This window comes from Sus scrofa, chromosome 6, assembly GCF_000003025.6.
Source record: "Sus scrofa isolate TJ Tabasco breed Duroc chromosome 6, Sscrofa11.1, whole genome shotgun sequence".
NCBI lineage: Eukaryota > Metazoa > Chordata > Mammalia > Artiodactyla > Suidae > Sus > Sus scrofa.
Window position 1 is genome coordinate 96,607,890 of NC_010448.4, and position 13,959 is coordinate 96,621,848.

Genomic DNA, 13,959 nt, shown 5'->3' on the forward strand with positions numbered 1-13,959 from the left:
CGTTTACAGCTGCTCCCACCCACCCACTCCCAAGCCCAGGCCCTAAGTCTCACCCTACAGGTGGACATATGTAGCAAAAGGCTGTCTCAGCCGCACTGTTTGTAGCAGAAAGAGACTGAAATGCCCAATGTGCCCATCAACTAAAGACTGTTAAATAACGGCCAGAGATGAACCACTAGGCTGAACAGGGAGTTTCCTCTGTGCTGATACTGAGTGATTTCCAAGGAATTCTTAAGATTTTTAATTTTTTTTTTTTTTTTTTGCCTTTTAGGGCCGAACCCAAGACACATGGAAGTTCCCTGGCTAGAGGTTGAAATTGGGCTGCAGCTGCTGGCCTGCACCAAGCCACAGAAACACCAGATCCGAGCCACATCTGCGACCTACAACACAGCTCATGGCAAGACTGGATCCTTAACCCACTGAATGAGGCCAGGGATTGAACCTGGGTCCTCATGGATATTAGGTTTGTTACCACTGAGCCACAATGGGAACTCCCTCCAAGAAATAATTTTAAGTTAAAAAAAAAAAAAATTAGGCATTCCCACCATGGCTCAACATATTAAGAACCTGATGCTGTCTTCCTGAGGAGGCAGAATCAACCCCTAGCCTGGGAACTTTCATATGCCACAGGTATGGCTGAAAAAGAAAAAGAAAAAAAAAAAAAAAGCAAATATAGTGTCATATATAACACTTTCATATCATTTCTGTGTCAGACACACTGTTCCAAGCACTTTACAAATACGCCTGGTGCTGTGTGTTAAAGATCCGGCATTGCCACAGCTGTAATGCAGGTTGCAGCTATGGCTTGGATTCAATCCCTCACGCAGGAATGCCATATGCTGGGGTGCAGCTGAAAAAGTAAAACAAAACAAAGCAAAAAACAAAACAAAAAACGCAAAACTTACTTTTTAATTTTTTTTTTTTTTGGATCCTTAACCCACTGAGCAAGGGCAGGGATCGAACCCACAACCTCATGGTTCCTAGGCGTATTCCTTAACCACTGAGCCACGACGGGAACTCCTGAAACTTATTTGTATTTTCTATCAACTGTTGGATCAAGCCTGCCTACTTTTCTGTGGGTTGTCACCTTTACTACAGTCCCTTTACTTCAGTGTTGCATGTTTCTCCCGCTTGGCATTTGTTTTTGGTTATGATTTTCCACCTAGAACATTTGATTTACATGTCTTTTATTTTCTTTTTTTTGAAACTGTGAGCTCCCTGAGGACAAAGACCCTTAGCTTCAGCTCCCTACCAAGTTGGGCTGGACGGACGAGCCCGGAGCTCAGTTAAAACGCTGAGCCTTCCACCTAGAACATTTTATTATTATTATTATTTTTTTTTGTCTTTTTGCTATTTCTTGGGCCGCTCCCACGGCATATGGAGGTTCCCAGGCTAGGGGTCGAATCGGAGCTGTAGCCACCAGCCTACGCCAGAGCCACAGCAACGCGGTTCCCAAGCCGCGCCTGCAACCTACACCACAGCTCACGGCAACGCCGGATCATTAACCCACTGAGCAAGGGCAGGGACCGAACCCGCAATCTCATGGTTCCTAGTCGGATTCGTTAACCACTGCGCCACAACGGGAACTCCCTACCTAGAACATTTTAATTTCTCTGTGGTTGAACTGTTCTCTTCCTTATGTGACTTGGTGAATAGTCTTTGTTTTGGAGCCAGTCATCCAACAGATTTTATTTCTAAGTTAGAAATTAATAACTTCAATCATCTTCTGTGTTTTCTTCTGAGATTTTGTTACCATGTGATTCACCTGGAAGATATTCCCAACTTTCCTGATGTACATTCACCCTGCACAGAATTTCCCTAAGTGTTGGGTCTTCCCGGTCCGTTCTACTCACTGCTCTGTATACCACCTGGTCTCACCTGGCATCTCCAACTCCCATTCTTAGCACCTGAAGGCCCAAACACGACTCAGCAGCATCCTGGGTATTCACACTGCAGAGAAGCACCCAGTGACAACATGGGAACAGGTGAACTCCTCGTCCAACTGCTGTGCCCTCCAGCGAGATTTTAGTTTTCCTCATGTAACTTTACACATTTCTTATGTTTATTCCCAGGATATTTCTCTCTTCTTCCATCCCTATTTTCTTACATAGAGCGACTTGATTTTTGTGAATCAGTCTCATTAATTCTCATGATTTCTAAAGGAAATTCTCTTGGAATCCCAGGTCAATGACGTCGCTATCTTGTCTCATCTCCCCTTGTCTACTTGTGCAGGCTGCTAGGGTGCCCTGGGGCCCTACCTCATGGTGGCTGTGAGGAAAGTGGTCCCAGCCTGTCCCTGACTCAGTCCTTCCCATGTTCCTCCATGTGCAGGATCTGCTTTTGACTTGAGATATAAATTCCTAATTGTGTTAAACAAGTGTCATCCACTCCTAAGACAGTATCCACAGGCTCTAGATATTTCCATGGAAACAGATACAGAAAGCCCAGGAGTGATGCATCCCTTTGTTCTTGGGCTGAACTTTTCGCAGAGGCTTCAGAGGGGAACCAGTCTGGGCCCTGCCCTCAGGACACCGCTGGTCCACTGCAGGGAGCAGATAAGGGTCAGCAAGGGGCTCGTTCCGGGGAGGAGCTGGGGGGCTAACACTGGGGATGCGCAGGCCCCTGGAAGTGCATGAAAGGGGCCAGGATGGGGTGGGAAGAAAGTGAGCCTGGCTCCAGCAGCAAACTGGTCTCCAGGTCTTCAGTTCATAAGACAGCTCCAGATCTTAACCTGGGCATAAAATTAAACATCTCAGGATGATGTCCACTTTAAGATGGAAAGAGATCAGCTTTAGCCGCAAAGGACTAATGGTCATTGGAGTCTCTACTCTTCACCTGTGATTATTTACCCACGTGGCTGATGTGCAGCTCAGGCTCAGGTCTTGATTCTTAAGGTGGTGGGTTTGGCACCACCCCAGCAGCCCTGTGGTCCTTCTGCATCCCCAACACCCAGCAGTGCCCCCAACACTGCTGCACAATCTGGGGTCTGCTGCCCCAAAGAAGAGCTATCAGCCAGGCTCCTGGTAAAGCCAGGGAACGTGCCACCTTCCCAAAGCTCAAGGTGTCAGCACAGGAGGGCTCGGCCTAGCTAAGCACCCTCTCCCCACCTGCCATGACTGTGACGCCTTCACACTGGACCCTGGAGTTTGCCCGTCCAGCCTTAATTTCAATAAATGCTCTCTGAAAATACATCCTCAGCCTCTCCAACATGTCTGCACAGAACACAGAGATGTCCCTACTCTGGAGAAAGTTTCTTTGAAAGGAAGCTTCCCTTTCTTCTCTGGATGATGAGACAAAAGACAAAGAAGGAATTTCTCACGAGAAAACGAAACTGTATAATGGAGAAAAAACCCATAGAAGAGACCCAGGAGCTTGTAAATTTAGCAGGAAAAGTGACATTCTAATTTCTATTTGACATCATATAAAAAAAGACATGTTCAGGAATTCCCACTGTGGCTCAGTGGGTTACAAACCTGACTAGTATCTATGAGGATTCAGGTTTGATCCCTGGCCTTGCTCAGTGTGTTGAGGATCCAGTCTCGCTGTGGCTGTGGTGTAGGCAGGCAGCTGCAGCTCTGATTGGACCCCTAGCCTGGGAACTTCCATATGCCTCAGGTGCAGTCCTAAAAAGAAAAAGAAAAAAAAAAAGAAAGAAAAAAAAAAAGACGAGTTCAGTGGAAATTAAGTTTATTTCTGGATATACCAACTAAAATATATGCCATATTTACTAAGGATATCATAATCAATGCAAAAATAGAACTCTTCTCCCCTGTAAAAGTTACATACATATTGTAGGTTAGACACATGATTATTTTCGTCAGGTCTTCGGGATTAGCTTCTCGAAATAGAAAAATCTAGTTACAGACATCCAATTTATCATACAAAATATATACAAGAGCATAATTGTAGTGCAGAAAAAATAAAGTTACCAAGATATAATGTATGTCATTTACTTTGCAAAAAGCTTCCAGTTAACTTTTTTCAAGGGCTTCACCCATCAGCCGGACAGCCACACTCTTGCCTTCGTCTGTCTGCACGACCAGCAAAGCCTCAAACCTGCCCGTGGACCTGGGCTTGAACTGCACGGGCATGTTGATGTAGTGCTGGGCCCTGCGGGAAGAGGGGCATCAGCACCGTGCCGGGTCCCCGTCAGCACCCTGGGTCCCCACCAGCGCCCCCACCCGTCAGTACCCTGGGTCCCCACCCACCCAAGGATTTGCTGCACCGTAGCTCACGGCTTCTGCGGTGTGCACCAAAATCCCTATGAAAGTCTTTATGAAAATTTATTTGCAGATTTTCGTGCGCCAGGTAATGAGTGCCCTGTGTTTGCACATAGTATACTGGAAGGTTTGTTTTTGTTCATGAAAGGAAGTCCCCAAACTTTAAGAAATATACCTTTATTCTTAATGATACAGGCACTTCACCACAGCCCACATGGTGTTATTGACCTTCTGTTTTACCCGCTTTTAAGTGAAAATTTAAGTTTAAAAATTTTTTTGCTTTTTAGGGCCGCACCTGCAGCATATGGAGGTTCCTAGGCTAGGGGGTTTAACCAGAGCTACAGCTGCCACCCTATGCCAGAGCCACAGCAATGCCAGATTCGAGCCGTGTCTGAAATCCACATCACAGCTCACAGCAATGCCAGATCCTTTAACCCACTGAGCAAGGCCAGGGATCGAATCCGCAACCTCATGGTTCCTAGTCGGATTTGTTTCTGCTGTACCATGACTGGAACTCCAGAAAATTTACAGCTTCTAGACTTTCCTTGGGGAAAGATAACTTAGTTTCATCTCAGAGCTACAACTGCAACTGATGTGTGCTGCTGTTTCCAGCTTATTTCCTGATTAAATCAATACAGTGCGGCCTCTTGGGTACAACAGCACTGTAGGCTAGAGAACAGTCTAAGTATTTCAAAACTCTTTTCCTGATATAATTGATAATGTAGAATATGTATATCTAAAGTTTGGGTCATCTCCCCCCACCCCATGCATACATATACCATATTCCCCAGGTCAAAAAATAATGTGCCTTAAAAAAAAGCGGCACCAGAGTTCCCTCTGTGGCTCAGATGATTCAGGACCTGATGTTGTCTCTGTAGGGATGTGGGTTTGATCCCCCGCCTGGCTCAGTGGGTTAAGGATCCAGGGTTGCTGTGGCTGTGGCATAGGCCTCAGCTGCAGTTCTCATTTGATGTCTGGCCCAGGAACTTCCATATGCCACAGGTGCTGCAATAAAAAGAAAAAAAAAAAAGAAGAGAAAAAAGGAGGTACCTATCCATGGCATTGACAAACTACAATTTTCTCTTTCATGTTAGCATCTCAATCCTCAGAATGATGTAGTACAATATGCCAAATTATGAGACTTTGTAACTTATAAATTACTAAAACATTAAAATATCTCAAAATAAATCTCTAGAAGATCCCATTACTAACAATATGGATACAGAACACTGTATTTACCTGAGGGAGTGTTTTGAAAAAACATATTACAACAAACATGTATCATCTGCTTTAGATTTACAAACACGTGAATAGACTGGGATGCCAGTAAGAACCCGGCTCCAGTGAAAATGGAACCCCCTACACTCTGGTGGGAATGTAAGTTGGCACAGCACTAAGGAAAATAGGATGGAAATTCCTTAACAAACTGAAAACAGAACTACCATATGACCCAGCAATCCCACTCCTGGGCACATAGCCAAATGAAACCATAATTCTAAAAGATGCATGCACCCATACATTCATAGCACTATTCACAATAGCCAAGATGGAAACAACTGGAATGGCCATCAACAAATGAATAGATGAAGAAGATGTGGTAGATGTATACGACAGAGTATTACTCAGCCACAAAAAAGAATGGAATAACGCCATCTGCAGCAACATGAATACAACTAGAGATTCTCATACTAAGTGAAGTCAGAAAGAAAAACACAGACACCATATGATATCACTTATATGTGGAATCTAAAAAAGGACATAAATCGACATATCTAAGAAACAAAAAGACTCAGAGAGAACAGACTTGTGGTTGCCAACGGGGAGGTGGGGTGGGGGAGGATGAACTGGGATTCACGGATGTAAACTATTGATTTAGAATGGATAAAGGACAAGGTCCTACTGTACAGCACAGGGAACTATATACAGTATCTTGTAGTAACCTATCATGGAAAAGAATATGAAAAGCAATGCATGTATATATGTATAACTGAATCACTTTGCTGTACATTAGAAATTAACACAACATTGTGAATCAACTATACTTCAATTTAAAAAAAAGAACACAGCTCCAGTGCCGAAACCAACGCCCAGGTCTAATTCAAAACCTTCCACCAGCCAAGGAAGAATTTCACAGCCAAGGAACTGGAGCGGAAGCAGAGAGGGGAGTGTGCAGGCATGGGTGTGGCGCCAAACCTACAAATTACAGTAACCGGAATCCTTCTTTTCCTCTAATTAAAGGAGGGCTTTGCTCTCCTGGCTGCAACTTGGAGAACCACCCTGCCTTGCGCAGTAATTCAGCGGAGCCCGTGGGCACACAGCAGCTGCCACACCTCAGCACAGATGAAACCTAAATAAACAGCTAACAGTAGATGCTTGGGGTCTGTGCGGGAACATGAACAAATTCTTTTAAAAAAGACACAAGAAAAAGATGATCATCTAGAGCCTCAAAAAGAACCTTCACCAAAAAACTGCTCATCAATGCTCCCAACTTTCCCGTTACCTTCCTTAGTCCCCCACTTCCCAGGCATGCAGCTGTTCCCAGCACATGCCCTCGCTCACCGCCTCTGCTCCTGCATAGTCACCTGCAGGCCTGCGACAGCCTGGGCAAGATGCCCACTTGTGACTGAAGCCAGCTTCCCCAGGAGCATGCGTGCGGCTCACCTGTCTGGAATGCGATGTGACCATGAGGGGCTGGAAAGGGCTCAGGGCCTCAGAGCCCACGATCACTTGCCCGGACAGGCTGGCTGTCACTCCCACCAGCAGGATAGGCACAAAAGCCCTCCAGCCCTCCCTGAGCACAAGTCCCACTGCCCAGCTCTGTGCCAGAAATCTCAGGCAAGCAGAGGTCTGCTCCTTGGCCAGAGTGGAAAGAAGTCATTGTTATGTTATGAAGAAACCACTTTCCTGCCTCCCTGTACGTAAGATTTAAGCGTACACATGGGTCACGAGAGAAGTGTTTTCTATGATGTAGCTTACTTTGCTTGGTTAAACAGGTCAGAGTTACTGCTTTGCACACATGGTTTTCTTGTATTTCATTAAGTTTATACTGAATCACTGACCCTAAATATTAAAGCTGATGCTGGAATCTGTAACTTTACTATTAATTCTAAGTTCCAGAATATGGATGAACATTTTCTGGAAATGCAGCAGAATAACAAGTACCTGCCACTAGTGAGTATAAAATTACCTTATTTAAATTTCAAAGTATAAAAAGTTAAAAACATTTTAAATAATAACATGTTCTAAGTATATAAGACAAACAAAATGTATCTTGTAATGCTATTTTAAATGATACAAACTGTTCAAATTTGGTTAATAAAAAAATATTTGCTCAGGGGTTCTCTGGTGGCCTAGGGGAGACATAGCTCAGAGCAGAGAAGGTGGAGGGCAGGGCCTGGAGCGTGTTGAACTCAGGCCCCTCTTGTCCGTGTACCTGCAGAAGGACCAGGCAGGACATCACTGACATGAAACCATGAGATGTTGTGCGAATCCGTGGGTCCTGCCCACAGCCCCCTGCAGAGGATGGCTTCCCCGTGCTGCTGAAGACCCCTCACCACTGGGTGTTCCTGGGATGCCCTCACAGGCTGCCTCCTGAGCTCCTGAAACAAGGCCATGCTGCCAGTAGCATTACCATTTTACAAATGAGGAAACAAGGCTGAGAGAAATCAAGTCTAGATCTGTTCATTGCTGAAACTGCACAATTTGTGCCTTGAGGCTGGGTTGTGGGGAAGCAGGTTTCACAGCACACAGGAGAGGGGAGGGAAAGTAAGGAGAGGTGGTGGAAAATCTGCCCTTCCCACCCGCCCCCCCCCACATCCACCAGTATCTAGAGGCCAACACAAGCTTCAGAGTCAGCCCTGCTGGGCTGAGCAACTCAGAAACAGCCTCGAATGTCTGCAAACAAGCTAAGTTTTCACAAAACAGAACATGTTTCTGGGACAGCCTCCTGATGCTAAAATGGAAGATCCTATAATGATAAATGGTTTAATTATAGATTCAAATATGAAGGTAAAATTACTTTTAGTTACTGTGAAGTCCAACAGAGCCCAATGGTGAAAATTCTAAACGACAGGGACACCCCAGGTTAGATTTCAGCCTTTATGTACAGCACATGGGAAAAGAAACTAGCAAGACCCCCAAAGAGCTAACAACACGCCAGCAGGCACATGCCTATCAATAATTACTTTTAATTTAAATGAGTTAAATGCTCCAATCAAAAGTGACTGAATGATGGATACAAAAACAAGACCCATGTATATGCTTCCTACAAGAGACACACTTCAGATCTAAAGACACACACCAGACTGGAAGTGAGGGGATGGGAAAAGGTATCTTAGGGAAGAAAACCAAGTGCCCATTGGCAGATGAATGGGTAAAGATGTGGTATATAGACACATACATACAGTAGAACACTACTCAGCCACAAAAGAGTGAAATCTGATTATGTGTAAAAATAAGGAGGGACCTAGAGGGTACTATGCTAAATGAAATAAGTCAGAGAGAGACAAACACGATGTGATTTCACTTATATGGGGAATCTAAAAAAACAAAACAAACGATCAAACATAACAAAACAGAAATAGAGTTATATTCCTAGAGAACAGGCTGCCAAAGGGGAGGGGAGCAGGGCGGACATGCCAGTGAGGAAGATGAAGGGTGGAAACTTCAGTTCCAAAATGAATGAACTTAGTGTGGACACTGTCAGCAGCTCTGCTAACATCTCTGCATGGCGGTGTATCACCCTAGACTTACTGCGTGTCAGTGTGAAACGTATAGAAAAATAGGAACTAACACAGTGCTGTAGGTCAGCTGATTTCAAAAACAAATGCAGGGAAAAAGGATCCAAGCTGTGGCTACCAGAGGCAGGAGGTGGAGAGCGGGAAGTGGATGAAGACTGTGAAAAATACAAACTTCCAGTTGTGAGATAAGTACGTGCTAGGGACGTGATGTACAACACAACAAATATACTGAACACTGCTGTACATTATATATAAAAGCTGTTCAAGAGAATAAATCTCAGAAGTTCTCATCACAGGAAAAAAGATTTTTTTCTATGTCTTGAATTTTGCATCTACATGAGACGATAGTTTTCATGAAACTTATGGTGATCATCTCTTCGTGATATATGTAAGTCAAATCATTACGCTGTACGCTTTCAACTTACACAGCACCCACCATGTGTCAATTATATCAATAAAATTGGAAACACACACACACACACACACACACACCCCTTAAAAATAAAAATAAACACATTAAAAAAAAAAAAGAAAGAAAATTAACAAGGGCGACAAGAGAACGAGACCCAATATAGGTTTACCTGAAGAATGATAACCGGAAAATAGGGTAATAAAATTTCCCCAATGAATCTGGGGAAGTTTTTGTCCCAATTAGGAAAAATAAGAATCTGTGATTCAACAGAGTGAAAATTACATTTGATGCAAAAATTAATCGCAAGACAGTTAAGGTTCTATGTAGGCTTACAGCTGTCATAACACTGGGAAACATGAGCCACAGGCTCGGTCCCAACACTGCACCAAGTCTGGGTGGCCACCTCCACGGCACGGCCTGTCTCCCTGCAGGGCACGGCCTGTCTCCCTGCAGGCTTGTCCCCTCCTGTGTGGAGATCCAAGCCCGGTGCTGGGCGGTAGGCCTGCACAGAAGGCAGCCTCAGAGTCCTAACCCCCAAGAGGGGTCTTGGGGTCCTGTACCAGGATGAGAGCACTTGGATTCAGGATAAACTCACCTCAAAGAATATTTTGAATGTTTGACGTAGAAAGGCTCTCTGGGACTTAAAAACTTCAGCTGGAATTGAATATGAAACACTTTCTGAAGTTATGCAAGTTAGATATTTGTGCATACTTAAATCAATATACCACGCGTTTTTTAAAGACACAACGTTGTCAATTTATGTATAGACACAAAATTAGGTAAAATAACAAATGCTCATGAAAACACACTTAAAGGAATTTTAATGCATTTGCTTTTTTTCTTTTTCTTTTTTTTTTTTTTGGTCTGCCTACAGTATGCAGAAGTTTCCTGGCCAGGGATCAAACCCGCACCACAGCAGTGACCCAGGTCACTGCAGTGACAACACGGGTTTCTCACTCCACTGAGCCCCCAGGGAAGTCCAAGTTTATTCTAGTTTTGACTGGAGTAAATGTTATCCATAAACATGGTGGTGTGATGGTACAAAAGAAAACAAAAGGAAACATTAAACAAATACTAAATGTTTCCAATTGTCCTGAACTTCCTTTTTAAATACAGTAGTTGAGGTGTTTAAAAAATTCACTATTATAACAAATTTATAAAACAAATTTCTAATTATCAGGGAAATGTTTTATCAAAGAGCTGAATACACTTACTTTCCCACAACCCTCAGCATTACTTCCAACTTACCGAGTGTGTAATAAAAGAATTATTTCGCAAATTAACTTTCAACGTCCTCGATTCTCCAACTCTCGTTGGCAGAAACTGATACACGTCTTGTGGGGCATAAACTCCACGGTGAATTAGGTCCAGCTGCCTGCTATGGAAACAGGTTTCAAGTTAATTATCTGGAATCCATAGTAACTAACTCTTTGCATATATTAACTCCTGGTCTGTCTGCATTAAGACAAACTGCAGGCAGTAGGGCCCCCAGGGCACCACCTGTCCCTGTACCCAGAGCCCCTCAAGGGCAGAGCTGCCCTTCCTTGTGGTCACCTCACAAACAGCATAGTCAGTGGGCGGCCTCCAAGTCATAGGATGGACCATTTGGGGCAGCCGGAGCAGGTCCACACCCAGCCCCTTGGCCCTGGCTGCCCTCCCACCCACATGTACCCTCTGGCTAACTCCAGGACCTTTGTCCCCCAAACACAGGCTCCGCTGCTGTCCTTCCTCTGCGAGCCTAGCCCTCCATGTAGACCCAGTGTCTGGGTGCCATCCAGAGCTGACCTGACACTGCTGCCCTCTCTCCATCCTCCTTGTCCTCCCCAACACCAACTGAATCCCAAACCTAGTGAACACAGCCCTGGCTAGCAGCAGGTCTGCTCCCACTGCCCCTACCACAGCCAGGTGAGAAGCCTGCAAAGACTCATCTATCCCATCACTGGACGGCATGCCCTGCTGTCCAGACACCCCAGCCTCAGCCTGCTGGTCTGCACGCTGCCCCTACATGCTACCCTCATGCTCAGGAGCCATCCCCAGCCGGGTCCTTTACACAGGTCCCCTTTCAGGGCGGGGGCGGGGGGTGTCTCCCCAGATATGACAGACCAAGCCACTCCTCAAATTTCCCATTCACTGCCTCCCATCCTTGCTGGGACTGTCAAGGAGCCTGTTAGTGTGACGTCACCACCCGGTCAGAGCAGCCCTGCTTCTGGTCCCAAGTCCCTCTCCTGGACCAGCTGGCAGCAGGCACCCGTCGGCCCGGCAGCGGTGCTGACAACACAGACCCTCAGCTCTCAAGCTTCTCCTAAGACGCATTATCTGCTCCCCCAATGTGTGTGTGACCTCATTTACATCACATCCAGAAGGCATTTCACATACATTTTCCTCATAAGCATTTTCCCTCAGATCTAGGTCAGCCCTAAGTATTAGGTAATACATTAAAATATTATCATTTAAGTTGTATATGCCGTTGCTATAACATACTTTTTAAAAGTTTTTAAGAATCTACTTTCAGAGTGCCCGTCATGGCGTATCAGAAAAAATCCGACTAGGAACCATAAGGTTGAGGGTTCAATCCCTGGCCTTGCTCAGTGGGTTAAGGATCTGGCATTGCTGTGAGCTGTGGTATAGGTCGTAGATGCAGTTCATATCCCGAGTTGCTGTAGCTAGAGCGCAGGCCAGCAGCTACAGCTCTGATTCGACCCCTAGCCAGGGAATTTCCATACACTGCAGGCACGGCCCTAAAAAAATAAATAAATAAATAAATAAAATGGTATAGCTGTTTTGGGGAAAATTTGGCAGTTTAAAGGTAAATAAATATCATACGACCCAGCAATTCTACCCTTAGACATTTTTACCAAAAAGAAATGAAAAAAACATGTCTATGGCGCCTTCATTCAAAAGGGTTCCAAATCAGAAGCCACTAAATGCCAGAAGTACAGTGAATTAGCTGTGATGTGTTCACATGGCAGTGCAGGGTCAACAACAAGGAACAGCTGCAGACACTCAGCTTGAATGAGCCCCAAATTGTCACCATAAGTGAAGGAACCACAAGCAGGAAGTTCAACAAGCTGACATGGCCAATGGCTGGGAGAACAGTCTTGAGCGCCTGCTTAGGGTGGGATGGGCTGCAGAGGCGCCACAGGAGCAGTCTGGGCCTTGACTGAATGGGGGACACACATCAAGTCCTAGGTAAGCCCCTGGGCCATCTCTCACAGCAATCACACCTCAATGACCCCTGGGTGACGAGTCATGAGAATGAATGAGCAGCATACCTAGGAATGGGGACCGAGGCCTCTGACTCAGCTCGTCTTTGGGACTTCATTACATTATCGAGTTTAATGAGGCCATTCGTGGACATGCGTGCATTTTCAGGTTCAAGTCCTGCTTTGACACTCTGTATAAAAAAATCACAGGGTGAAGAAGGAGAAACAAATATATGGACATTTCCCTATTTGAATTCCACTATTTCCTTCACAATTTTTAAAAGAAGGTTTAAGATTTTTAAATTCCTCTAATCACAAATGCTTTATCTTGCACTGTTTGTCTGTCTCTCACACACACACACAATCTTACCTAATTAAGGCAAACGGATTTCACAGAGCCAAACCCAGACCTCTAACATGCCAATAGAAACACACACTAAAAAATCAGGTAAAGAATCTACAACAGAATTAATGATATAATAGTAACACCAGGAACATACTTTGCATTTTCAGGCTAGTTTTTCATGCCAGTTCTACCTGGTGTCTTTGAAACACATCCCGTAATCGACTTAAGTTCAGTGTAACACTCACTTGTCCAGAGAGCTGGAACCTCAAGGTGTGCTTCAGGTGAGGCTCTTTAAGAGGGTGACACTCAACATCCCAAAACTGGGCATACTCCCCTTTGTCTCTGGGCAAAAACGTGATTGACACCTATGAAACACACATCCGGGAGAGGAACTCAGAGAACGAATCTTACACACATATAGTTAGTTACCAATTCAACACGTGGTATGAAAAAACTGAAGGGAATATGTTTTTGCATTGGCTGATTGTGCCTATGGAAAAAGGACTTGAATATTTTTCAGTAGGCTTATGACAATACCAGATCCAAGTATATTTTCCTTTAAGGTTTTATGTAATATATTCCTCAAAATGTAAATTTTTAAAATTAAAGTTATTAATTACTGCAGCTTTGGAGTGTAGTCTGAAGTCAGGGAATGTGATTCCTCCAGTTCCATTTTTCTTTTTCAGGATTGCTTTGGTTATTCAAGGTCTTTTGTGTTTCCACACAAATTTGAAAGACGTTTATTCCAGTTCTATGAAAAATGTGATGGGTAATTTGATAGGATTGCCTTGTGTAGTAGGTCACTGTAACAATATTGATTCTCCCAATCTGAGAACATGGTAAACCTTTCCATCTGTGTTGTTTTCAGTTCATCAATTTTCTTTTATTTCTATTTTATTCTTTTTGAAGAAATGGTAAATGGGATTGTTTCCTTAATTTCTTTCTGATTTTTCACTGTTAGTGTATAGGAATGCAACAGATACCTATGCGTTAATTTTGTATCCTTCAGCTTTACTGAATTCACTGATAAGCTTCAGCA

At 44.3% G+C, this 13,959-nt stretch overlaps 1 protein-coding gene across 1 annotated transcript in view; it reads right to left on the reverse strand.

The window, feature by feature from the left end:
- Window positions 3,671-13,959, reverse strand: part of CEP192 (centrosomal protein 192) — a 122,241-nt gene continuing 111,952 nt past the window's right edge. Inside the window, 5 exon segments of the mRNA XM_021096019.1 lie at window positions 3,671-4,110; window positions 9,967-10,025; window positions 10,620-10,746; window positions 12,644-12,765; window positions 13,166-13,285. Of these exon segments, the coding sequence (XP_020951678.1) occupies window positions 3,972-4,110; window positions 9,967-10,025; window positions 10,620-10,746; window positions 12,644-12,765; window positions 13,166-13,285 (567 nt within the window). The 3' untranslated portion in view covers window positions 3,671-3,971.